The 27,171-nt window shown below is 48.5% G+C and overlaps 1 protein-coding gene across 5 annotated transcripts in view; it reads right to left on the bottom strand.

The window, feature by feature from the left end:
- Nucleotides 1-27,171, bottom strand: part of PFKL (phosphofructokinase, liver type) — a 300,427-nt gene that overhangs the window by 153,684 nt on the left and 119,572 nt on the right. For all 5 annotated transcript variants that reach the window (XM_075317821.1, XM_075317820.1, XM_075317822.1 and 2 more), the window contains one exon: nucleotides 3,187-3,231. In XM_075317821.1, coding sequence (XP_075173936.1) covers nucleotides 3,187-3,231 — 45 coding nt within the window. The remainder of the gene's footprint in view (nucleotides 1-3,186; nucleotides 3,232-27,171) is intronic.

Below are 27,171 nucleotides of genomic sequence, written 5' to 3'. Positions count from 1 at the left end.
TACATAGGGGTGTAGTATAATACAGGTTTATATAGGGGTGTAGTATAATACAGGTCTATATAGGGGTGTAGTGATGTAGTATAATACAAGTGTAGTATATAGGGGTGTAGTGATGTAGGTTATCACAGGTGTACCATATAGTGATGTAGTGGTGCAGTTTATTACAGGTGTAGTATATAGTGATGTAGTATATTACAGGTGTATATAGGGGTGTAGTGATGTAGTATATAGTGGTACAGTATATATAGGTAGTTTATTACAGGTGTAGTGTATAGGGAAGTATATTACAGATGTAGTATGTGGTAGGTGTAGTGATGTAGTATATGGGGATCGTGTGTGTATGTATGTATACATTGTGTGTATGTATCATAGTATCATAGTATCATAGTTTTTAAGGTTGAAGGGAGACTCTAAGTCCATCTAGTTCAACCCGTAGCCTAACATGTTGATCCAGAGGAAGGCAAAAAAAAACCCCAATGTGGCAAACAAGTTCCAATGGGGAAAAAATTTCCTTCCTGACTCCACATCTGGCAATCAGACTAGTTCCCTGGATCAATACCCTGTCATAAAATCTAATATACATAACTGGTAATATTAAATTTTTCAAGAAAGGCATCCAGGCTCTGCTTAAATGTTAGTAGTGAATCACTCATTACAACATCATGCGGCAGAGAGTTCCATAGTCTCACTGCTCGTACAGTAAAGATATTTTACAAAGAGATTTTATAAAGATTACATATCTTTATACAATATCTTTATACAAAGATTTTATAAAGATATTTTATAAATATATATATATATTTATTTTATTTTATTTTATATTTAATTATATTAGTCCGGCCCTCTAAAACCATCCCAACTTCTCATGCGGCCCCATGGGAAAATTAATTGCCCACCCCTGCTCTAAGGTATTAAAGCTTCACTTTACATTTTACACCCTACTCTTGATATTTTTTACCATCCTTATGGCTATACTCCATGCTCACCTTCTGGAGTCCCAACCAAGAAGATGCGTGCCCCGATGAGTCCAAGCATTATTCATATGTTAATGCCTAATACTTTTTAGGTATCACTGCAGTTATAGCTCTCGCCTACCAAGTTATATGTTTTGTTACAAGATGTTGCTTCAATGTCTTGCAAATACCATGGAATTGTAACAGGAACAAAGTTATCTGTATTTGACTGAAACATTTTCTTAAAATAAAAAAATTGTTAAAAAAAAACAAAAAACACACCACCTTTGTTTTTGCTCCCATTTTTCATGAGCTGAACTGAAAGATCTAAGAGTTTTTCTACATCACAAAAGGCTTTTTTATCTGAACTATTATTCACAAATGTTAATTTCTCTAGCCATCTCCAAAGGTGTTTCAGAGAATTTGGCACTATATTTAAACCTCCTCAGAACTGCAGATCATGTCTAATCAGCACCTCAACATCCAGCATGTTCACCTCCAAGATCTTCTGAGACCAGCCACCCAGACAGCTGCTGCAATAATCGGTGCATAACCAAAGAATTTCTGCACAAACTGTCAGAAACCATCTCTGGGAAGCTCATCTGCTGCTCGTCATCCTTATCGGGGTCTCCACACGACTGCAGTTTGTCGTCGTAACTGACTTGAGTGGGCAAATGCTCACATTCTATAGCATCTGGCATGTTGTAGAGGTGTTCTCCAAGGATGTTTCCCGGTTTTCTCTGTACAGGGCAGATGGCAGACTGCATGTATGGATTCATATGGGTGAGCGCTTTACTGATGTCAATGTTGTGAATCTAGTGGCTCATGTGGCGGGTGGTTATGATATGGGCAGGCGTATGTTATGGAAAACGAACACAGGTGCATTTTATTGATGCCATTTTGAATGTACAGAGATACTTCGATGAGATCGTGAGGCCCATTCTTGTGCTATTCATCCACGACCATCACCTCATACTGCAGCATGATAGTACACGGCTCCATGTTGTAAGGATCTCTGCACAATTCCTGGAAGCTGAAAACATCCCAGTTCTTGCATGGCAGCATACTCCGTGAACAGGTCACCCATTGAGCATGTTTGGGATGCTCTGGATCGATCTATACTATACAGTGTTCAAGTTCCTGCCAATATCAAGCAACTTTCCACAGCCATTGAAGAGAAGTGGAACAGCATTCAACAGGCCACAATCAACAACCTGATCAACTCTATATGAAGGAGATGTGTTGCACTGTGTGAGGCAAATGGTGGTCCCAGCAGATACTGACTGTTCTATTCCCCCAGGACCTCACCAGTACTGTAAAACTGCCCATTTTAGAGTGGCCACCCTGAGCACACCTGTGCAATCATGCCGTCTAATCAGCATCTTGATATTGTACACTTGAGGAGTATCGCAGCAAAGGAGAAGTGCTCACTGAGGCTGCTTTCACACATCCGGTTTTTGCTGAGCGGCACAATACGGCGCTTTGCTGAAAAAACGCAACCGTTTTTTTTGCCGCCGGTTGCGGTTTTTTCCGCATAGACTTGCATTAGTGCCGTATTGTGCCACATGACCTTGCGTTGCATCCGTTTTTTTCCGTATGCGGCATATTTAGCCCATGCGGCGGCCGGATGGAACGTTGCCTCGACCGTTTTTTTGTGCGGCGATTTACAATGCAAGCCTATGGACGCCGGATGCGGTGTCCTGCGGCAAAAATCGCATGTTTTTTGCACTGCGCATGTTCAGTATCAAGCCACATCTGTCAAAAAACGGACGAGCCGCATGGAAAAACTTATGCAACGGATCAGTTTTTTTCGCCGTTTCCGTTGCATAGGTTTTTGAGCTGGATTGAGCCGCACTGCAAAAAACGGATGAGTGAAAGCAGCCTAACAGATTTAGACACATTTTTGAACAATATTTGACAGAAAAAGGCATTTTATGTACATAGAAAAAGTCTTAGATCCTAGAGTTCAGCTCATGAAAAATGGGAGCAAAAACAAGTGTGTTTATATTTTTGTTCAGTATATACACAATGTCGCTGTCATATTGTCACTTAACTGTATAATGCGGGTCAAGGAGCGTCAGAGATTACCTCAAAATACAAAGATCATATGCTCCAACTTCACAGAGTATTACACAAGGTACACATGATAAAAATAGGCACAAATAGAGCACAAATAGTGAGCAAATAATAGGATGTTACAGAAGAATGAAATGTACGAAAATGATGTCCTTACCCACAATGTCTCCCCATGACTTCCAGCACAAATGTCCTCTGGTGGCTACGAGAAAAACACAATGTTCTATATGAAATGGTGAAAATATCACTAGGAGTATGAAGATTCAAAGCACTACAGTACTAATCAACTCCATGTCACCTTTCTGTAGCTATACATTTAGCTGCTTATTTGGAAAGATTATATTCAATTATATTGGGAGTAAAAAATCATGACATTGTCTGGTAATGATGGTTTTTAAGTTTATGGAAAATGTTAACCAATTAAAACACTTTTTAAATATTATACACACAAAAAAATTCAACATAAAAAAAACAAATCCAATTGTTATAGTATAAAGAATTAAGAATTTAAGGATCACAGAACCTTTTGCAAGCAGTTGCCACACAGGCAAATTACAATCCACACTTTTTTGCATCTATTTTGGAGTGCTGCCTCCCTTTTTATATTGTACATATTTTATATGCGGGCGGCACTTGTCAGGGGGGCGGCATTTTGGCCACTCGCCTTCAGTGCTGCTGCTCTTGGGCCGAGATCCGAGAACCACAGTCCTTGGCAGGAAACTATGGCTGCCGTCCCTTTAGGGCGCGCAGACCACAGCGTCCTCCTGGTTCATCTGTGGGCGGAGCTACCGCGCGGCCTGCTCAGTCCCACAGATGAAGGAGACGGCAGTGCCAGCCAGCGACCCCCAGCACAGCGCTTCTCTCTGGCGCTGTGTTGGCCCCTTCTCCTCCGTGACCGAACGGTATGTGCTACACCCCTCCCCCCACTCGACATGTATGTTCCCTACCAGCCACCCGCTTTATGGGCCCCAGTGAGCTATATGGGCTCCCCCCCCCCGGAGCCGCGTGTGTGGGCCCCAAACAGTCGCGTGTGTGTCTATATGTGCAGCAAAGTTGTGTGTGTCTGTATGTATGTATGTATGTACAGTACAGACCATAAGTTTGGACACACCTTCTCATCTCTAGATCCACTATTAAGAGGAGAGTTTGTGTAACAGGCCTTCATGGTAAAATAGCTGCTAGGAAACCATTGCTAAGTACAGGCAACAAGCAGAAGAGACTTGTTTGAGCTAAAGAACACAAATAATGGACATTAGACCAGTGGAAATCTGTGCTTTGGTCTGATGAGTCCAAATTTGAGATCTTTGGATACAACCACCATGTCTTTGTAGAAAAAGTGAACGGATGGACTCTACATGCCTGGTTCCCACGATGAAGCATGGAGGAGGAGGTGTGGGGATGCTTTGCTGGTGACACTGATGGGGATTTATTCAAAATTGAAGGCATACTAAACTAGCATGGCTACCACAGCATCTTGCAGCAGCATGCTATTCCATCCGATTTGCGTTTAGTTGGACCATCATTTATTTTTCAACAGGACAATGACCCCAAACACACCTCCAGGCTGTGTAAGGGCTATTTGACAAAGGAGAGTGATGAGGTGCTACGCCAGATGACCTGGCCTCCACAGTCACCAGACCTGAACCCAATCGAGATGGTTTGGTGTGAGCTGGACCGCAGAGTGAAGGCAAAAGGGAACTCCTTCAAGACTGTTGGAAAACCATTTCCGGTGACTACCTCTTGAAGCTCATCAAGAGAATGCCAAGAGTGTGCAAAGCAGTAATCAAAGCAAAAAGGTGGCTACTTTGAAGAACCAAGAATATAAGACATATTTTCAGTTTCACACTTTAAGTATTTCATTCCACATGTGTTAATTCATAGTTTTGATGCCTTCAAAGTGAATCTACAATTTTCAGAGTCATGAAAATAAAGAAAACTCTTTGAATGAGATGGTGTGTCCAAACCTTTGGTCTGTACTGTATGTTTGCAGTAGAGCTGTGTGTGTCTATGTATGCAGCAGAGTTGTGTGTGTCTGTATGTATGCAGCAGAGTTGTGTGTGTCTGTATGTATGCAGCAGAGTTGTGTGTGTCTGTATATATGCAGCAGAGTTGTGTGTGTGTCTATATGCAGCAGAGTTGTGTGTGTCTGTCTGTATGCAGCAGAGTTGTGTGTGTCTGTATGCAGCAGAGTTGTGTGTGTCTGTATGCAGCAGAGTTGTGTGTGTCTGTATGCAGCAGAGTTGTGTGTGTCTGTATGCAGCAGAGTTGTGTGTGTCTGTATGCAGCAGAGTTGTGTCTGTCTGTATGCAGCAGAGTTGTGTGTGCCTGTCTGTATGCAGCAGAGTTGTGTGTGTCTGTATGCAGCAGAGTTGTGTGTGTCTGTATGCAGCAGAGTTGTGTGTGTCTGTATGCAGCAGAGTTGTGTGTGTCTGTATGCAGCAGAGTTGTGTGTGTCTGTATGCAGCAGAGTTGTGTGTGTCTGTATGCAGCAGAGTTGTGTGTGTCTGTATGCAGCAGAGTTGTGTATGTCTGTATGCAGCAGAGTTGTTTGTGTCTGTATTCAGCAGAGTTGTTTGTGTCTGTAAGCAGCAGAGTTGTGTGTCTGTCTGTATGCAGCAGAGTTGTGTGTGCCTGTCTGTATGCAGCAGAGTTGTGTGTGTCTGTATGCAGCAGAGTTGTGTGTGTGTCTGTATGCAGCAGAGTTGTGTGTGTGTCTGTATGCAGCAGAGTTGCGTGTGTCTGTCTGTATGTATGCAGCAAAGTTGTGTGTGTCTGTATGTATGCAGTAGAGCTGTGTCTGTATGTATGCAGGAGAGATGTGTGTGTCTGTCTGTCTGTATGCAGCAGAGTTGTGTCTGTCTGTATGTTATGCAGAAGAGTTGAGTGTGTGTGTGTTTGCATTATGCAGCAGAGCTGTGTGTATGTATGTATGCAGTAGAGCTGTGTGTGTCTGTATGTATGCAGCAGAGCTGTGTGTGTGTATAATAGGCCTACATATATGTATGTAAAAAGGTGAAAGTCTAGGACTAATAGCAGCAGTCTACAATTAGATCTTTGATTGTAGTTCCATAAAAAATAAATATTTTAATGGCTTTCCGGATTTTTTAATGTTTCTGGATTATCGACGGCCAACGGAGGGGGGCGGCAAATTTAACAACCGCCCCGGGTGGCAAAAGCAGTAGCTACGTCACTGCACGCAGTGCGTTTTTGCTGCATCCAAAGAGCTGTGTGGTACAGTACAAGCACAGTGGATGGATTTATATAAATCCCCTGCTCATTGTACTGCAGCATAAACTGACATTCGGGGGGGCATGGCCTGGCCATGGAGGGATACAGACGTGTGCTTGATCAGCTCCGACGCTGCCGCGGTGATTCACCACCTCAGAGTACCACTGCAGGAACCTTTCACGGCGACTGGGCAATAGGAGAAAGAAGGGAGACCCCCAGCTCGCCTCATCCCGCCCAAGTACCTTGGCTCAGAACCTACGGCGATTTATGGTGAGGACGGCTCCGGCGGGACACACTCCTAAGATGGCCAACACATCCATGAGCAACTGCGCTCTCTGCAAGCAGACAGCGGCAGCTTTGGAAGGAGGAAGCAGTGCCTGCAGCAGCGGCGGTGGCGACCACAGAAACAGCCCGTGGAGCGGTGAGTGCTGGCCGGTCCTGTGAAAGGGGGACGGCTCCTGCACCCGCGCTGGGAGAGCAAGATGGCGCTGAGATCCCGGGGCCCAGCGGTCAGAAAGAAAGCGTGGGGAAGGCACAGAGCAGACTCTGAGGTGAGGCGACTGGGGGGAGGAGGCGGCGATGTGGCAGCCAGAGAGCCCAGACCAGACAAGGAGGGGGGCATACAGACCAAGACACCCTCGGTCCTGTCTCCCAATATGCTAACAGGCACAGCATCCTATAACAAAAACACCCAAAACACTGGCATCTCAAAAACCAATAGCCAGGAGGGGGCACAAGCTGGCTAAGACATCAGCCAGATATGGCGGGACATTGGGGAGCTGAAAGCGCATATCAAAAATATCCCCACAAAGGAACACATGGAGCAGTATATATCCAGGTTGGAGAGTTCATATAAAGCTGAATTATCTAGACTCAGGGATGAAGTGCTGCAGATGGGAGAAAGGGTCACAGCAGTGGAATCGTCCGTACAGTCATTGTCGGCTAAAGTAACAGACCAGGAGACTGGCATTGCATCCCATACTATGCAGCTTCAGAATCTGACTGACATGCTGGACGATGTAGAAAACAGAAATCGGTGCAATAATATTAGGGTGAGTGGCCTCCCTGAGTCGATTGAACACGCAGCCCTGGATGAGACTTTATACCATATTTTCAATAACATCCTGCAAGTTCCTGTGGATTCTCCTCTGGAGCTAGATAAGGTACATAGAGCACTGGGCCCTATAGCGCTGGATCCAGAGTATCCCAGAAACGTTATATGCAAAGTACACATGTACTGACTTAAAGATAACATAATGGCTCAAGCTCGGCTGTCTGAGAATATACTCCACCAAGGATGAAAGATCCATATTTTTCCGGACTTGTCAAGGTGGACTCTTCAGAAGAGTAAGGCCCTGAGACCTCTATAGGACATTTTACGTCAGCTAAATATACCGTATACTTTGGGATATCCATTCCGCTTGAGAGTCCGCAGGGCGGGAAGAGTGAATGTCCTTTAGTCACCCTGGTGGCATACCAGCATTTACAGCAGCCCTCCAAATTACAACCGGGAACAGTCCAGGACTGGCCGTTCTTGCCTCAGGAGGCTCCCGGGGGTGACCCACATGCTATAGTGCCTCAGAGGATTCAGAGAGGGGCGCCTATGGATCTCAGCTGAGTTTGGAGTCGCGTCAGTCAGGGAGGGCATTCTGGGTCTTCCTGGTGACAGGTAGGGGGCCCTGTCATAGCAATACGAAGGAGTTCAATAAGCCACAAAAACGGTCCAAAATACTAACTGAAATGCACAAGCAGAAGGTTCACATATTGCTTCTTCAGGAAACACACTTCAAAAGTGGGTCACGTCCCCAATCTGAGGGATCGTAACTATGTAAAGTGGTTCCACAGCACCAACACAGAATCTCGGTCTAGGGGGGTGTCGCTGACCATACATAGAAGCTTGCCACACTCTCTTATTGACACAAAACAAGATACAGAAGGTAGATATGTCATTGTTAAGCTCCAGATATCTGATACAGTGTATACAGTTGCAGGGTGGTACGCTCTTAATGTGGGGCAGGCACAGGCATGCAGGGCTTTTCTGCAGGTACTATCTGAGTTTGCGGAGGGAATAGTGGTATTGGGGGGGATTTTAATTTATCTTTGAATCCCTCAGTAGACACATCGGCTGGAAGGAGCGCCATTGCTTTGAAGCGACTGACCTCTCTGAAGCGGGATATACATATCAGATGCAATTGACTGACGTGTGGCGTGGTACGCAGCGTACGGGTAGGGACTATATTTCTATTTCAGCCCTCATGACTCATATAGCCACATAGATCTATTTTTGGTTAGTCACTGCATTTTAGCTTGGCGACTGAACCCTATGATTCGCAGCTTTGTGTGGTCCAATCATGCCCCTATCTTTTTGGCTTTTTCTCCCCCAGATGGTTGGAGACGGGAGTGGACGTGGAGGCTAAATGATAATTTTCTTAAGGACCTAATCTGCATGAATGATATTAGAGACTCTGTCGGGGCCTTCATGTCCACTCACGAATCGGATCCCACTTTGTTGCCTCTGCAGTGGGAGGCCTTCAAATGTGTGATTAGAGGGGTGCTGATAAAGCATGGGGCACGTATCAAGAAAATTAAGACCATCCAAATGAAGGATCTGTTATACCAGATACATAAGCTAGAAACAGCACACAAGAGTAGTCAGACGAGGGAAACACTGGCAGAACTTACAAAATGTAGGGAGGAACTTAGGACTCTTTTGAATTAAAATATCTTAGGTATCGTAATCATAAGCGTTTTCTTTACCAGCACTCTAACAAATGTGGCAGATCTTTCTCCCATCTCTTACACCCTCGTAACAATACAACGTTCATTTCCTGTTTGAGGCGGCGGGGAGGAGGGGGGGTGAGCAACCCAACAGAAATCTTAGAAGAGCTGAGGGGGTTTTACTCTGATCTACACAGTGTGTCCACTCATATCGTGTCCACTGCCATTAACTTGAGCATGGCGGCAGCTATAGGCATAGAAGTGGTGTCTAGGTATAGTAAAGTAGCCATGCGCTACGCGATGAAACCACCTATAGCGCTACCTGGTAAAAGACAACGGAGTTAGCATTTTTATTTCGAAAACTAAAAGAGATAGAGAAAAAAAGTGAATTACAAAGTTGTAGGGCATTTTCAATTCAATACGAATCGACACCTTGCATACAGAAATGCTATGATATGAAAGCCATTACCCCCCCAAAACATTGAATGCTGGTGACGCATATGGGGCTCATTTAACTTCCAGACATACGCGAATATCATCAGGCGGCCCTGTTGGTTCCAATGTTTGACTGGCATTTTAATGCAAAAGCTAAAAAATGGGTCACACTGGCCTAATCAATCCCCTTAAAATATTTGCCATGGGAGCTGATGCCGTCTATGCAGGAGGCAATAATTGTGCTACTCCCTAAAGAACGCAAAGACCCGGGTTTGCCAGCCTCTTACAGACAGATTTCACTAGTGACGGTAAATGTAAAGCTCCTGGCTAAGATGCTTGCAAATAGGCTCCCCAAAGTCATTACATCCCTAATACACCCAGATCAAGCAGGGTTTATGCCCAACAAATCCACGGCAACTAATCTTAGAAGACTGTACCTGAATATGCAGATACCGGCGGAAAATAAGGGGAGGCGGGTTATTCTCTCCCTAGACGCGGCCAAAGTTTTTGACAGCGTAGAGTGGGGGTACCTACGGGCTACGATGCGATCAATGGGGTTTGGGGAAGTGTATATTAGGTGAGTACAACTGTTGTACTCTGCTCCTACGGCAAGAATTAGGGCAAATGGCAGCATGTCAGATAGATTTTCTCTCTATAGGGGCACAAGGCAGGGGTGCCCACTGTCCCCCCCTGTTATTTGCTATCGCTATCGAACCACTGGCGGCGGTGATGCGGCGGGATCCTGGTGTAGTGGGTTACCGATATGGGAGTGTGGAGAAAGTGGCCTTATATGCGGACGATTTATTATTGTTTCTGGGAGATGCAGGGAGTTCCTTGGAGGTGGTTATGAGGGTCATATCTAACTTTGGAAGGATATCAGGGCTCACGATAAATTGGGACAAATCGGTTTTGATGCCACTAGATGAAACGCCCTCCAATGTAGTGGTGACTTGTGCTCCGGTACAGGTGGTGTCAGAGTTTAAATATCTGGGAATTATGATATCCCAATAAACTGACTGAGTATGAACGGCTTAATCTCGACCCCCTTTTACTTAAGTTCAAACAAAAGATTCTGGCCTGGTCCAAACTGTACCTTACGGTGGTGGGGAGAGTCAACTTAGCTAAAATGATACTAATGCACCAACTGCTCTATGTGCTCCATACCGCCCCGGTGTGGCAACCACAAAATAGGTTTTATAAAATAAATTCTATTTTCCGAGGCTTAATCTGGGGAAGGAAGCGCCCACGGATGAGGTTAGAGTATTTACAGAGAAATAATTTAAGAAAATTCTTTTATTCCCAAAGTGCAAAATTTATTAATAATAAAATGCTGTACATAGCCAAAAACCTGAAGTGATCTCTTCACAACCGTAACAAGCGGGATAACCTCAAGGTCTGTTCCTGAATATCAGGGGCAGACCAAGGAATCCTAAATATAATCTATGGCAGATAATTTACATCACATAGTAATGGTTTGATACAAACAAAATCACCAAGCTCAATTAAAGCCAATACTCAGCAGTATTCCTATAGATAGTATATGATCAATTGACCATCCCACTTCAGTGGATAGGTAAAAGTTGCTGTTGGCAATGATGTGGCAGTCCTTTTGTGCATAAATACACCGTTATATAAAGAGATGGTACTCCTGGTGATTTCGCCTTTTGTTTGCCTCGACGCGTTTCCCCATAAACATGGTTCCTCAGGAGGCTATGAATATAAATACAGTCCATCAGAGATCACACCAATACAAAACCAAAGATACAAAACACACAAGGAGTAGATACTTGCCCATAATGAAGATGTATTGAGGTTAAACTCAGCGATGCAGTTCCATGGCAAGCCAAATCCAAGATATTCCTGCCAGAGGTACAGTCAATGCTGTGAGGATTCTACCTCCAGCAGTCAGGAAGGCTCCAAGGAAATGCATGTCCGTATGGGGTTTAAATACCTCCTCCCACCACACCTGTGTCACGTTAAATGCAAAGGAATGCTCAAGTGGTGAGGTGTAATACCATCCCTCACCACTGCACATGTGCAGACTGCCTAAAAAAAAAAAAAAAAAAAAAAAAAAAAAATAAAAAAAAAAATGGCATCACAAATATCCAAGTGGTGTTGTTTGTAACCTTCGTGCGCACGCGCAGGTCGGCTACGGATGGCTGCAATGATCAAGTTCAGTCATCCGTTCACCATCCGATCCAGCGCATGCGCACAATAAACTCCCTGACGTCACCCGATCACGCGGTTAGGAAAAAAGAAGGAGTCGGGATATAATACGCCCAGCGCCTGTCTTCCGCATCACATGATCGGGGGGTCGTCCAATAGGTAAAACAAACATCACCACTGTTATTTTACTAAGTGACATAGCAACATGTGTGCACCCCAATAAAAGGACACATTAAGGGATAAATATAAACAGGTGTATGGGCGAGTATATACCTTACAATATACACAAATATACACTACAGTAAGACATCGGTGACAACAAATAATAGCATATATATCATATAGAAAGATGACACAAATACAGTCAATATGGCACACAAAGTCCATTAACAGGTAAAAATAAATATGGGCAGAGATATTTAGATATTTATAAAAATACTAGAAGGTGGCCCGATTCTACGCATCGGGTATTCTAGAATTTACGTATTGTGTAGTTCATGTATGATTTTTGTTATATATATATATATATATATATATATATATATATATATATATATATATATATATATATATATAGATGTTGTTGTGTGTAGTTACCAAGTGTTTGTGTAGGGCGCTGTACATGTTCTGGATGTTGTCTGGGTGTGATGGGGGGTGAGAGCGGTGTTGTTTGTGTGTTGCGTTGTTTGTGGAGCGCTGTGTGTCTGTAGCGTTGTGTGTGTGTTGTGCAGTTTGTGTGTGTGTGGTGTGTTTTGGGGGGAGGTATGTTTTGTGCAATGTGCGTGTTGTGCGGTATGTGCGTATATTTGTGTGTGCAGCGTTGTCTGTGTGTGTGGGTGTCTGTGTAGGGCAGTTGTTTGTGGTTCCCAGTGTGTGTGTGTGGTGTGTTGTGCAGTGCGCGCGCGCGTATGTGTGTGTGTTGGGGGGAGGTGTGCACTTCCCATCGTGCTCCATCCCCCATGCAGCGCACTCCCCATCGTGCTCCATCCCGTATGCTGCGCACCCCCCATCGTGCTCCATCTCCCATCCTGCGCACTCCCAAACGTGCTCCATCCGCCATGCAGCGCACTCCCCATCGTGCTCCATCCCCCATGCTGCGCACTCCCAAACGTGCTCCATCCGCCATGCTGCGCACTCCCCATCGTGCTCCATCTCCCATGCTGCGCACTCCCAAACGTGCTCCATCCGCCATGCTGCGCACTCCCAAACGTGCTCCATCCCCCATGCTGCGCACTCCCAAACGTGCTCCATCCGCCATGCTGCGCACTCCCAAACGTGCTCCATCCCCTATGCTGCGCACCCCCCATCGTGCTCCATCTCCCATCCTGCGCACTCCCAAACGTGCTCCATTCGCCATGCTGCGCACTCCCAAACGTGCTCCATCCACCATGCTGCGCACTCCCAAACGTGCTCCATCCGCCATACTCCGCACTCCCCATCGTGCTGCATCCTCCATGCTGCGCACTCTCAAACGTGCTCCATCCGCCATGCTGCGCATTTCCAAACGTGCTCCATCCGCCATGCTGCGCACTCCCAAACGTGCTCCATCCGCCATGCTGCGCACTCCCAAACGTGCTCCATCCGCCATGCTGCGCACTCCCAAACGTGCTCCATCCGCCATGCTGCGCACTCCCAAAGGTGCTCCATCCGCCATGCTGCGCCAGCATCAGCCTCTCTACCTGCAGCATCAGCCTCTCTCCTCCCAGCATCAGCCTCTCTGTCCCCAGCATCAGCCTCTCTGTCCCCAGCATCAGCCTCTCTGTCCCCAGCATCAGCCTCTCTGTCTCCAGCATCAGCCTCTCTGTCGCCAGCATCAGCCTCTCTGTCCCCAGCATCAGCCTCTCTGTCCCCAGCATCAGCCTCTCTGTCCCCAGCATCAGCCTCTCTGTCCCCAGCATCAGCCTCTGTCCCCAGCATCAGCCTCTCTGTCCCCAGCATCAGCCTCTCTGTCCCCAGCATCAGCCTCTCTGTCTCCAGCATCAGCCTCTCTGTCCCCAGCATCAGCCTCTCTGGCCCCAGCATCAGCCTCTCTGTCTCCAGCATCAGCCTCTCTGTCTCCAGCATCAGCCTCTCTGTCCCCAGCATCAGCCTCCCGCAGCATCAGCCTCTCTGTCCCCAGCATCAGCTTCTCTGTCCCCAGCATCAGCCTCTCTGTCCTCAGCATCAGCTTCTCTGTCCCCAGCATCAGCCTCTCTGTCTCCAGCATCAGCCTCTCTGTCCCCAGCATCAGCCTCCCGCAGCATCAGCCTCTCTGTCCCCAGCATCAGCTTCTCTGTCCCCAGCATCAGCCTCTCCGTCTCCAGCATCAGCCTCCCCATCCCAGCCTTCCCCAGGATCAGCCTCTCTCCTCTCAGCCTCCTCCAGCACGCCGTGCTCCTCTGCCGACACTCACAGATCCGATCGCATACACTCACACACACCCACACACACCCACCCGATCGCATACACTCACACACACCCGATCGCATACACTCACACACACCCGATCGCATACACTCACACACAAAGACACACACATTGACGATATTGCACATACGCGCTGATACTCACAACATCCGGGGCTATCACATGCTTCTGGCCATGTGATCCCCCGGCAGGTCCTGGAAGCTCACAAGAGCGCAGTATCGCCGCCGAGAAGCAAGCGATATCCCAGGATGTTGTGAGTATGTGGATGCGATGTGATGTGTGAGGTGTGTGTGAGTGCGATCTGATTTGTGTGTGTATGTGTGTGTGTGTGTGCTGTTATGTGTGTGTATGTTCCGCAGCTGCAGGACCTTGATGTGTGGATGCGATGTGATGTGTGTGTGAGGTGTGTATGAGAGTGAGTGTGAGCCGGTGTACACTGGTAACTATGATACACATCGGGTAACTAAGGGACCTTAGTTACCTGATGTTTATAATGGTTACCAGCTTTCACGGCCTCCGTCAAGATCCCAGCATCGCAAGGTTATGTCTGGCGCTGCCGGGATCCTGACGGAGCCGGTGTAGAAGCAAGCGATATCCCAGCATGTTGTGATGTGTGAGGTGTGTGTGAGAGTGAGTGTGAGAGTGAGTGTGATCTGATGTGTGTACTCACCTGGGAATCGGGGCTCCGTGTCAGTTGGGCCAGAGCGAGCGTGCATTGCGTGAGGGGGCGGGGCCTGCAGAGAGCCGGGGCGAGAGGCCAATCCGTGTGGGGGGGCGGGGCCATGGCGAGCCCAGCGGCCAATCAGCTTTGTGTCACCGTAAGGACACAATTTCGGAGCATGACAGACAGACAGACAGATAGACAGACAGAATAAGGCAATTATATATATAGATAGTCTGTCAGTACAGACCATCCCTAAATAGGGACTTATTCGCTCACTTGAGTATGAAAGCAGGATCAAATAGACAATCTGGAACAGTCAAACAACTATGAAGGAAGGAAACAAGTAAATGTCAGTTGCTCATTTAAACATTTCGGGGTCATTGACCCCAACCTAAAAATCCAGGCAGCCTCCTTCTGAAGGAGCACCTTATCGAAGTTGCCCCCTCTCACATTCGGTTTAACCAATTCTATCATTGCAAAACTTATATGCCTTAAAATTACCTCCATGCACCGTATTCATATGTCTCGCAATGGGAGTATCTCTCCCATTGCGGACATCAGAGAGATGCTCTCCTATTCGTTTTTTGATTTCACGGAATGTTTTCCCTACGTAGTCAAGAGGACATGAACATGTGGCCCTATAGATGACTCCAGACCTGTTGCAATTCCCAAAATCCCTCAGAAAAATCTCCTGCCATTAGCTGAACTAGTAAAAAACTTACACTGATCAATGGATTTGCACATACTGCAATTCCCACATTTAAAGAACCCGCAGATGCGTCTGTCAAGCTATGTACCTTCCGGACGTGGGCCTTGGTACAGGCTGTGAACCAAGTTATCACCTATAGTGCGTCCGCGTCTATAGGTGATTCCAGGGTTATCTGGAATAAATTTGGTCAAGTCAGGATCCGCTTTTAAGATATTCCAGTACTTTTTATTGATCCCAAAGACTCGCTCTGACTGCACATCATATGTGCCAATCATGCTTACCAATTCAGAATTTAACTGTGGTGGTCTTGGGGTCATGAGGGAGTGCCTATTAATGTTTTTAACACATCCCAAGGACTGTTTAAGAATCTTTTTGGGGTAACCCCCTAACCAAAAATCTACTAAAAAGATCAGTTGACTGGGCCCTAAAATCAATCTCACTGGAACAGTTCCTGCGTATTCGCAGGAACTGTCCCTTAGGGATTCCCCTCCTGAGTGGATATGGATGGTGACTATCCCACCTCAGGAGGGAATTCGTGGCCATCGGTTTACGATAGGTCATGGTATGCAGCCTACCCTGATCATCCTTGGAGATAGTCAGATCCAAAAAAATAATAAAGTGGGGGTCACAGGTGAACGTAAACCGCAAACCCAGATCATTTCTGTTCAGTGAGTCAACAAATAAATGAAAAGCAGAAACAGAACCAGTCCAGAGGATGAGGATTACATCAATGTATCGGACCCAAAGTCCGATACATTGATGAGAGTCCCCATCCTCCCCCCCCCAAAAACCACCGTTTCCTCCCACCAACCTAGGAATAAATTAGCATAACTGGGGGCACAAGGGCTCCCCATCGCTGTACCCCTAAGCTGGTGGAAGTACTTGGTGTTGAAAAGAAAATAATTATGGGTCAATGTAAATGATAATAGTTCCTCTATCAGGGCACTATGTCTACTACACTCAACTGCCCTAGATCTAAGAAAATGATTGACTGCCATAATACCCAGATGATGGGGAATAGAACTGTACAAGGCCTCTACATCAATAGAGGCCAAAATAGTATTGGGTCCCACACTCATGTCCTCCAAAAGTTGGAGAAGATGGGGTGTATCCCGAACATAAGAGGGTAAAGAGGTAACGAAGGGGCGCAACACCTTATCTATATAGATGCCCACATTTTGTGATAAGGAATCAATACCTGCCACAATGGGCCTCCCCTTTAATCGGTGGAGGCCCTTGTGGACCTTTGGAAGAGCATAGAAGACAGGCACCATAGGCGAATGGGGCAAAAGAAAGTCATATTCATTCTGTGAGATGAGTCTATCAATTTTGGCTTTATCCAAAATGGAGAGGACATCCATATACATTTTGGTGGGATCAGCTGGCAGGGGTCCATATGTGCTTCGATCCTTTAAGATATCATTGCACATCCTAAGATATACCGGGTGGCTCAAAACGAATAGGGAGAGATACTCCCATTGCGAGACATATGAATACGGTGCATGGAGGTAATTTAAGGCATATAAGTTTTGCAATGATAGAATTGGTTAAACCGAATGTGAGAGGGGGCAACTTCGATAAGGTGCTCCTTCAGAAGGAGGCTGCCTGGATTTTTAGGTTGGGGTCAATGACCCCGAAAGGTTTAAATGAGCAACTGACATTTACTTGTTTCCTTCCTTCATAGTTGTTTGACTGTTCCAGATTGTCTATTTGATCCTGCTTTCATACTCAAGTGAGCGAATAAGTCCCTATTTAGGGATGGTCTGTACTGACAGACTATATTTTTATAAATATCTAAATATCTCTGCCCATATTTATATTTACCTGTTAATGGACTTTGTGTGCCATATTGACTGTATTTGTGTCATCTTTCTATATGATATATATGCTATTATTTGTTGTCACCGATGTCTTACTGTAGTGTATATTTGTGTATATTGTAAGGTATATACTCGCCCATACACCTGTTTATATTTATCCCTTAATGTGTCCTTTTATTGGGGTGCACACATGTTGCTATGTCACTTAGTAAAATAACAGTGGTGATGTTTGTTTTACCTATTGGACGACCCCCCGATCATGTGATGCGGAAGACAGGCGCTGGGCGTATTATATCCCGACTCCTTCTTTTTTCCTAACCGCGTGATCGGGTGACGTCAGGGAGTTTATTGTGCGCATGCGCTGGATCGGATGGTGAACGGATGACTGAACTTGATCATTGCAGCCATTCGTAGCCGACCTGCGCGTGCGCACGAAGGTTACAAACAACACCACATGGATATTTGTGATGCCATTTTTTTTTTTTTTTTTTTTTTTTTAGGCAGTCTGCACATGTGCAGTGGTGAGGGATGGTATTACATTTAATGTGACACAGGTGTGGTGGGAGGAGGTATTTAAACCCCATACGGACATGCATTTCCTTGGAGCCTTCCTGACTGCTGGAGGTGGAATCCTCACAGCATTGACTGTACCTCTGGCAGGAATATCTTGGATTTGGCTTGCCATGGAACTGCATCTCTGAGTTTAACCTCAATACATCTTCATTATGGGCAAGTATCTACTCCTTGTGTGTTTTGTATCTTTGGTTTTGTATTGGTGTGATCTCTGATGGACTGTATTTATATTCATAGCCTCCTGAGGAACCATGTTTATGGGGGAAACGCGTCGAGGCAAACAAAAGGCGAAATCACCAGGAGTACCATCTCTTTATATAACGGTGTATTTATGCACAAAAGGACTGCCACATCATTGCCAACAGCAACTTTTACCTATCCACTGAAGTGGGATGGTCAATTGATCATATACTATCTATAGCAGGGGTGGGGAACCTCCGGCCCGCGGGCCGCATGCGGCCCGCCATGACCTTTTATGTGGCCCCCGGGCAGATTCCCGGGAGAGGCAGTGCTGGTGCTGTCACCGCAGTTTGCTGCCGCCGGCCCTTTAAATCCACACATTGCTGTTTGTGCTGCAATGTGTTCTCCCGTCGGCCAGTGCCAATTGTGGGCGGATCTACAGCAGCCTCAGCTTCTAGCCTTGTGTGTCCGCCCCCTGCCCTCCGGAGATCAGTGCCCGCCTTCTCCTTCTGATGCAGTGTCCGGCTCCTGCACTCCGGTAATGTGAGTGCAATGCTGCTGTGAGTCCAGCGCCGACCTCTGCTGCTATGTGCCCTGTCCAATGCTTTGTGCCTCCCCACACCAGTTCTGTAAACCCTCTCCCCCAGAGTTGCATGAAACTCTCAGCGCAGTGTGGCCCCCAATGTCCTGTGTGCACCCCTCCCCCAGTCCTGTGTGCAGCCCCCCAATGTCCTGTGTGCAGCCCATCACCCAGTAGTCCTGTTTGCACCCCCCCAATCCTGTGTGCACCCCTCCCCCAGTCCTGTGTGCAGCCCCCCAATGTCCTGTGTGCACCCCCACACAATCCTATGTGCAGCCCATCACCCAGTCCTGTGTGCACCCCCCAGTCCTGTGTGCACTCCCCCCAGTCCTGTGTGCACCCCCCAGTCCTGTGTGCACCCCCACACAATCCTATGTGCAGCCCATCACCCAGTCCTGTGTGCACCCCCCAGTCCTGTGTGCACTCCCCCCAGTCCTGTGTGCACCCCCCAGTCATGTGTGCACTTCCCCCAGTCCTGTGTGCAGCCCCCCAATGTCCTGTGTGCACCCCTCCCCCAGTCCTGTGTGCACCCCTCCCCCAGTCCTGTGTGCAGCCCCCCAATGTCCTGTGTGCACCCCTCCCCCAGTCCTGTGTGCACCCCTCCCCCAGTCCTGTGTGCAGCCCCCCAATGTCCTGTGTGCAGCCCATCACCCAGTAGTCCTGTTTGCACTACCCCAATCCTGTGTGCACCCCTCCCCCAGTCCTGTGTGCAGCCCCCCAATGTCCTGTGTGCACCCCCACACAATCCTATGTGCAGCCCATCACCCAGTCCTGTGTGCACCCCCCAGTCCTGTGTGCACCCCCCAGTCCTGTGTGCACCCCCCAGTCCTGTGTGCACCCCCCCAGTCCTGTGTGCACCCCCCCAGTCCTGTGTGCACCCCCCCAGTCCTGTGTGCACCCCCCAGTCCTGTGTGCACCCCCACACAATCCTATGTGCAGCCCATCACCCAGTCCTGTGTGCACCCCCCAGTCCTGTGTGCACCCCCCCAGTCCTGTGTGCACCCCCCAGTCCTGTGTGCACCCCCCAGTCCTGTGTGCACCCCCCCAGTCCTGTGTGCACCCCCCAGTCCTGTGTGCACCCCCCAGTCCTGTGTGCACCCCCCCAGTCCTGTGTGCACCCCCCCAGTCCTGTGTGCACCCCCCCAGTCCTGTGTGCACCCCTCCAGTCCTGTGTGCACCCCCCCAGTCCTGTGTGCACCCCCCCAGTCCTGTGTGCACCCCCCCAGTCCTGTGTGCACCCCCCTAGTCCTATGTGCACCCCCCTAGTCCTATGTGCACCCCCCTAGTCCTATGTGCACCCCCCTAGTCCTATGTGCACCCCCCTAGTCCTGTGTGCACCCCCCCCCTAGTCCTGTGTGCACCCCCCCCCCGTCGTGTGTGCAGCCCCCCCGTCGTGTGTGCAGCCCCCCCGTCGTGTGTGCAGCCCCCCCAGTGATGTCTGTGCCCCCCCCAGTGATGTCTGTGCCTCCCCCCCCCCAGTGATGTCTGTGCCTCCCCCCCAGTGATGTCTGTGCCTCCCCCCCAGTGATGTCTGTGCCTCCCCCCCAGTGATGTCTGTGCCTCCCCCCCAGTGATGTCTGTGCCTCCCCCCCGTGATGTCTGTGCCCCAGCCCCTCCAGTGGTGTCTGTGCCTCCAGCCCCTCCAGTGGTGTCTGTGCCCCCAGCCCCTCCAGTGGTGTCTGTGCCCCCAGCCCCTCCAGTGGTGTCTGTGCCCCCAGCCCCTCCAGTGGTGTCTGTGCCCCCGGCCCCTCCAGTGGTGTCTGTGCCCCCGGCCCCTCCAGTGGTGTCTGTGCCCCCAGCCCCGCGTGTGGTGTCTGTGCCCCCAGCCCCGCGTGTGGTGTCTGTGCCCCCAGCCCCGCGTGTGGTGTCTGTGCCCCCAGCCCCCAGTTAATTAATTGCTTCACCCAATATAGCAGGGTCATTTAAACATTGATAATTTTGTGCGGCCCCCGAAGGTTGGTAGAAATTTCTAAATGGCCCCCGACAGAAAAAAGGTTCCCCACCCCTGATCTATAGGAATACTGCTGAGTATTGGCTTTAATTGAGCTTGGTGATTTTGTTTGTATCAAACCATTACTATGTGATGTAAATTATCTGCCATAGATTATATTTAGGATTCCTTGGTCTGCCCCTGATATTCAGGAACAGACCTTGAGGTTATCCCGCTTGTTACGGTTATGAAGAGATCACTTCAGGTTTTTGGCTGTGTACAGCATTTTATTATTAATAAATTTTGCACTTTGGGAATAAAAGAATTTTCTTAAATTATTACTTATGCATATTCCCTACTTATCAGCAAACACTGTTTGATAGAGTATTTACAGAGACCAAAAGACGAAGGGGGACTGGCTCTACCTAATCCTTGGTGCTATTACGTAGCTGCCCAGAGTCAACGCATGGTGGGGTGGGGGTGTGACAGGTTTGGAGACCTCGGCGGGGAAAATATTACAGTATGTGATCGGAAAAGGTCCTCTGCCGGCAAGTCTGGAGGCGGGAAAGTTTCGTCCACACTCTGAATCATATCCTACTATACAGTTGATAGATAAAGTATGGGGTAAGATCAAACAGGTGAGACAGGTAACCGGGTTCACTAGATATACCCCCATGTGGGACAACCCCAACATTCCGGAATTTTTATCCCTTAAAGGATTTGCGCAATGGAGGAGAATTGGTATCTGGTACCTCTCCCAAGTGATGGATGGCAACATATTTAAGGCTATGTGCGCACTAGGCGTTTTTTTCACGCTGCGTTTTTATGTGCGTTTTTGTCTAAAAAACGCACCCGCGGCTAAAAAAAACGCGGCAAAAACGCATGCGTTTTTGCCGCGATTTGGTGCGTTTTTTGCTGCGTTTTTGCTCACTGCGTTTTTAATCAGTGCACAATGCCATTAAAGATTGTTGATGAAAAAAAAAAAAAAAAAAAAAAAGGTCTGATGTCATTTCCTTCTTCAAAATGTTCATTGTATGCAGGAGAGCAGACAGCAGCTGCAGAACTACAAGTCTCAGCATCCTCCATTCACTAGTGTATGCAGGAGAGCAGACAGAAGCTGCAGAACTACAAGTCTCAGCATCCTCCATTCACTAGTGTATGCAGGAGAGCAGACAGCAGCTGCAGAACTACAAGTCTCAGCATCCTCCATTCACTAGTGTATGCAGGAGAGCAGGCAGCAGCTGCAGAACTACAAGTCTCAGCATCCTCCATTCACTAGTGTATGCAGGAGAGCAGACAGCAGCTGCAGAACTACAAGTCTCAGCATCCTCCATTCACTAGTGTATGCAGGAGAGCAGGCAGCAGCTGCAGAACTACAAGTCTCAGCATCCTCCATTCACTAGTGTATGCAGGAGAGCAGACAGCAGCTGCAGAACTACAAGTCTCAGCATCCTCCATTCACTAGTGTATGCAGGAGAGCAGACAGCAGCTGCAGAACTACAAGTCTCAGCATCCTCCATTCACTAGTGTATGCAGGAGAGCAGGCAGCAGCTGCAGAACTACAAGTCTCAGCATCCTCCATTCACTAGTGTATGCAGGAGAGCAGACAGAAGCTGCAGAACTACAAGGCTCAGCAGCCTCCATCCAGGACTGTATGCAGTTTTTTGCCCAAAAAGAAAAAAAAATGACATGGGCTTCGCCATATTTTTGTATGCTAGCCGGGTACAGCAGGCAGATACGGGCTGCCCCCAACCCCCAGCTGCCTATTTGTACCCGGCTGGGAACCAAAAATATAGAGAAGCCCTTTTTTTTAATTATTTCATGAAATAATTGAAAAAAAAAATGACGTGGGCTTCGCCATATTTTTGTATGCTAGCCGGGTACAGCAGGCAGGTACGGGCTGCCCCCAACCCCCAGCTGCCTATTTGTACCCGGCTGGGAACCAAAAATATAGAGAAGCCCTTTTTTTTTTAATTATTTCATGAAATAATTAAAAAAAAAAAATGACGTGGGCTTCGCCTAATTTTTGAGTCCAGCCGGGTACAACTAGGCAGCTGGGGATTGGAATCCACAGTGCAGGGTGCCCATGCTTTCTGGGCACCCCCCACTGCGAATTGCAGTCCGCAGCCACCCCAGAAAATGGCGCTTTCATAGAAGCGCCATCTTCTGGCGCTGTATCCAACTCTTCCAGCTGCCCTGAAGCCGGGTGGCGAGCTAGGTAATAATGGAGTTAGGGCTAGCTGTATATTATCAGCTGGCCCTAAGCCCGAAATTCATGGTGTCACGCCAATATTAGACATGGCCACCATGAATTTCTAGTAATGATAAAAAAAAACACAACACAGAGAAAAATATTTTTATTAGAAATAAAACACAACACAATTAGTGACTCCATCTTTATTGAAATAAACCCCCCTCCGCAGTAATCCTGGGTCAGGGTCCCGCGCCGTCCAATCAGGATCCAATATCATCTGATCGGTTTGCTGGAAGGCAGAGCGATCAGATGATGTGTCAGGATCAAGTGCCTGAATCACATCACACATCAGCTGCTTGTATAAAAGCCGATTATACAGTCAGCTGATGCATCAGTAGAAAAAAAAAAAAATAATAATACTCACTTATGTGCTGTGCTGATTACCGGCAGCTCCTGGAGCGATCGATTGGACAGGAGTCTGATCCTATACGATCGCTGCCGGAGCTGCCGGTAATCAGCTGGTGAAGTCCCCTGACGGCAGGATCAGCTGATAGCCGGCCGGGCGCGAAAAAGCCGGCGACACCGCGATCAGCTGATGCGTCAGGTGACTGCATCAGGTGATCCACCGCCAGGTCCTGTAAGCAAGGTCCTGCCCCGGGGAGACTGCACACAGCCAGAGCGGCGGGACCGGGAGGAGCTGGGAGCGGGCATGGCACCGGGACCCTGCGGACAGGTGAGTATATGACATTTTTTTTTTTCTACTGTTCACTTTGGTTTTCGCCGCTGCCTCCACCTCCCGCCCAGACATGGCGCCGCACGGAGCTGACATGCACAGGACGGGAGGTGGAGGCAGCGGTGACGGTACCGGGAGGATTCATGCTTCTGTGTTTACCAACAGAAGGAATCCTCTTCCTGTACACGTCACTGTAGTGCCCACCCCTTGCGTTTATAGCTGCGTTTTTAGTCATAGAAACGCGGCTATATGCGTTATTCATTGCGTTTTTAACATCTCATTGAATTCAATGAGTGAAAAACGCAGTGGAAAACGCAGAAATAATTGACATGCTGCGTTTTTGTGGTCACCACAAAAACGCAGCTAAAAAAAAACGCTGTGTGAGGACAGCACTTCTGAAAACCCATTGACATTGCTGGGGAAGCAATGTCACTGCGTTTTCAGCACAAAAACGCGGTAAAAAACGCCGCTAAAAACGCGGCAAAAACGCCTAGTGCGCACATAGCCTAAGACTTTTGAAGTACTGCTAAAAGACTTCCCACTATGTTTTATAAATACCTGCAGTTTCGTCATGCATTTGAATCGCAGAACAGAATAACACCAATTGTTATATAATCAGATAGTGTAATTAATATATTAGGGATGCAGAGAGGGACAGCAGGATATATATCGATGGTCTACGGGGGACTTCTGTCCATGTCGGTTGGGAGGCAACAAATTGGGGCATATGCAAGGTGGGTGGAAGATTTGGGAGAAATTGGGGAGGAGAAATGGGAGTCTATTTTGCAATATGTCATCAAAATATCTCTGAGCGAGGCGAAACGGCTATTGCAATTATATGTTATAATAGAAGGTGGCCCGATTCTACGCATCGGGTATTCTAGAATTTACGTATTGTGTAGTTCATGTATGATTTTTGTTATTTATATTATATATATATATATATATATAGATGTTGTTGTGTGTACTTACCAAGTGTTTGTGTAGGGGCTGTACATGTTCTGGGTGTTGTCTGGGTGTGACGGGGGGTGAGAGCGGTGTTGTATGTGTGTTGCGTTGTTTGTGGAGTGCTGTGTGTCTGTAGCGTTGTGTGTGTGTTGCGCGGTTTGTGTGTGTGTGGTGTGTTTTGGGGGGAGGTATGTTTTGTGCAATGTGTGTGTTGTGCAGTATGTGCGTATATTTATGTATGCCGCGGTGTTTGTGTGTTGGGTGTTGTGTGTGTGCAGCGTTGTCTGTGTGTGTGGGTGTCTGTGTAGGGCGGTGTTTGTGGTTCCCTGTGTGTGTGTGTGTGTGTGTGTGTGTGTGTTGTGCAGTGCGCGTGTGTGTGTTGGGGGAGGTGTGCACCTCCCATCGTGCTCCATCCCCCATGCTGCGCACCCCCCATCGTGCTCCATCCCCCATGCTGCGCACTCCCCATCGTGCTCCATCCGCCATGCTGCGCACTCCCAAACGTGCTCCATCCGCCATGCTGCGCACTCCCAAACGTGGTCCATCCGCTATGCTGCGCACTCCCAAACGTGGTCCATCCGCCATGCTGCGCACTCCCAAACGTGCTCCATCCGCTATGCTGCGCACTCCCAAACGTGGTCCATCCGCCATGCTGCGCACTCCCAAACGTGGTCCATCCGCCATGCTGCGCACTCCCAAACGTGGTCCATCCGCCATGCTGCGCACTCCCAAACGTGCTCCATCCGCTATGCTGCGCACTCCCAAACGTGCTCCATCCACCATGCTGCGCACTCCCAAACGTGCTCCATCCACCATGCTGCGCACCCCCCCATCGTGCTCCATCCCCCATGCTGCAGCAGCATCAGCCTCTCTGCCCGCGGCATCAGCCTCTCTGCCCGCAGCATCAGCCTCTCTGCCCGCAGCATCAGCCTCTCTGCCCGCAGCATCAGCCTCTCTGCCCGCAGCATCAGCCTCTCTGCCCGCAGCATCAGCCTCTCTGCCCGCAGCATCAGCCTCTCTGCCCGCAGCATCAGCCTCTCTGCCCGCAGCATCAGCCTCTCTGCCCGCAGCATCAGCCTCTCTCCTCCCAGCATCAGCCTCTCTCCTCCCAGCATCAGCCTCTCTCCTCCCAGCATCAGCCTCTCTCCTCCCAGCATCAGCCTCTCTCCTCCCAGCATCAGCCTCTCTCCTCCCAGCATCAGCCTTTTCTGTCCCCAGCATCAGCCTCTCTCCTCCCAGCCTCCTCCAGCACGCCGTGATCCTCTGCCGACACTCAAAGATCAGATCGCATACACTCACGCACACCCGATCGCATACACTCACACACACCCGATCGCATACACTCACACACACCCGATCGCATACACTCACGCACACACACATTGACGATATTACACATACGCGCTCACACTCACAACATCCGGAGATACCACATGCTTCTGGCCATGTGATCCTCCGGCAGGTCCTGGAAGCTCACTGCACAGGATCGCCGCCGAGAAGCAAGCGATATCACTGGATGTTGTGTGTGTGTGGATGCGATGTGATGTGTGTGTGTGAGAGTGAGTGTGATCTGATGTGTGTGTCTGTTGTTATGTGTGTGCGTGTGTGTGTGTCTGGTTATGTGTGTGCGTGTGTGTATGTTCCGCCGCTGCAGGACCTTGATGCGCTGGTAACTATGCTACCATGGTTACCAGCGTATCCCGTCCCCCGCTCGCACGGGAGCCCACACCAGCATACGGCGGCAACCCCAGCAATGCGAGGGTATGTGTCGGCTGGGTTGGCGGCGTACGCTGATGTGGGCTCCCGGGGGTAAAGTACTCACCTGGGAGTCGTGGCTCCGTGTCGGTCGGTTCGGGGAATGCGTGCGGGGGGCGGGGCCAGAGCGAGCGTGCATTGCGTGAGGGGGGCGGGGCGTGGGCGAGTTGCCAATGCCTGCAGGGTGCCGGGGCGAGAGGCCAATCCGTGTGGGGGGCGGAGCCTGGGCGAGCGGCCGGCCAGTGTGGGGGCGGAGCCTGGGTGAGCGGCCAATCCGTGCGGGGGGCGGGGCCATGGCGAGCCCAGCGGCCAATCAGCTTTGTGTCACCGTAAGGACACAATTTTGGAGCAAGACAGACAGACAGACAGACAGAATAAGGCAATTATATATATAGATACAGAGTGTTTAGAACCCCCGTGTGGATGAAGAAGGGGGGGGAGTGAGAACGGATTCCAAATGTCCAAAATGTACTGTGGAGGAAGCAGGGATCATGCACATGTTGTGGGAATGCCAGTCACTATATAGAGAGGGAATAATAGATTAATAGATATGATCTTACTAAATATTTTCCCCTGTCTTAAATCTGTGGTTTTTTGCATATTATTTATGTTGATAGGACAGGCAGTTCCCTCCATGGACTCAGATCCTAAGTTTATGACCAATTGGGAGGAGGAAATGGGGATGACTTTCACAGATGCAGAAACACAGGGAGCTTATATATTTACTCATAAAATGTCTACTGCTGGGTGCGCAAAAGAGAAAAACTATAAGATATTGACAAGGTGGTATCAATATCCGGTGAGGCTCCATAGGATCTTCCCCTTGGTTTCTGAGATGTGTTGGCGTTGTGGAACAGACCATGGCACAATGTTGCATGTGTGGTGGGATTGTTCTAAAATCAAACCATTTTGGGAGGCAGTTTTTCAGATGCATACGAAGATCACTGGGGAGGTGGCGCCGCAGACCCCTCAAATAGCACTATTATCTATGCTACCTGGTTCTATTAGAGCCCAAAAGGGTGACATACTACGGTTCTGTTTAGCAGCAGCAAGTGCAGCGATAACCAGACACTGGCGATCATCAGGGGTCCTGTCCTTGAGGG

The sequence above is a fragment of the Anomaloglossus baeobatrachus genome, chromosome 7 (assembly GCF_048569485.1).
Source record: "Anomaloglossus baeobatrachus isolate aAnoBae1 chromosome 7, aAnoBae1.hap1, whole genome shotgun sequence".
Taxonomy (NCBI): Eukaryota; Metazoa; Chordata; class Amphibia; order Anura; family Aromobatidae; genus Anomaloglossus; species Anomaloglossus baeobatrachus.
This window is presented reverse-complemented; position numbering and strand designations above follow the sequence as displayed.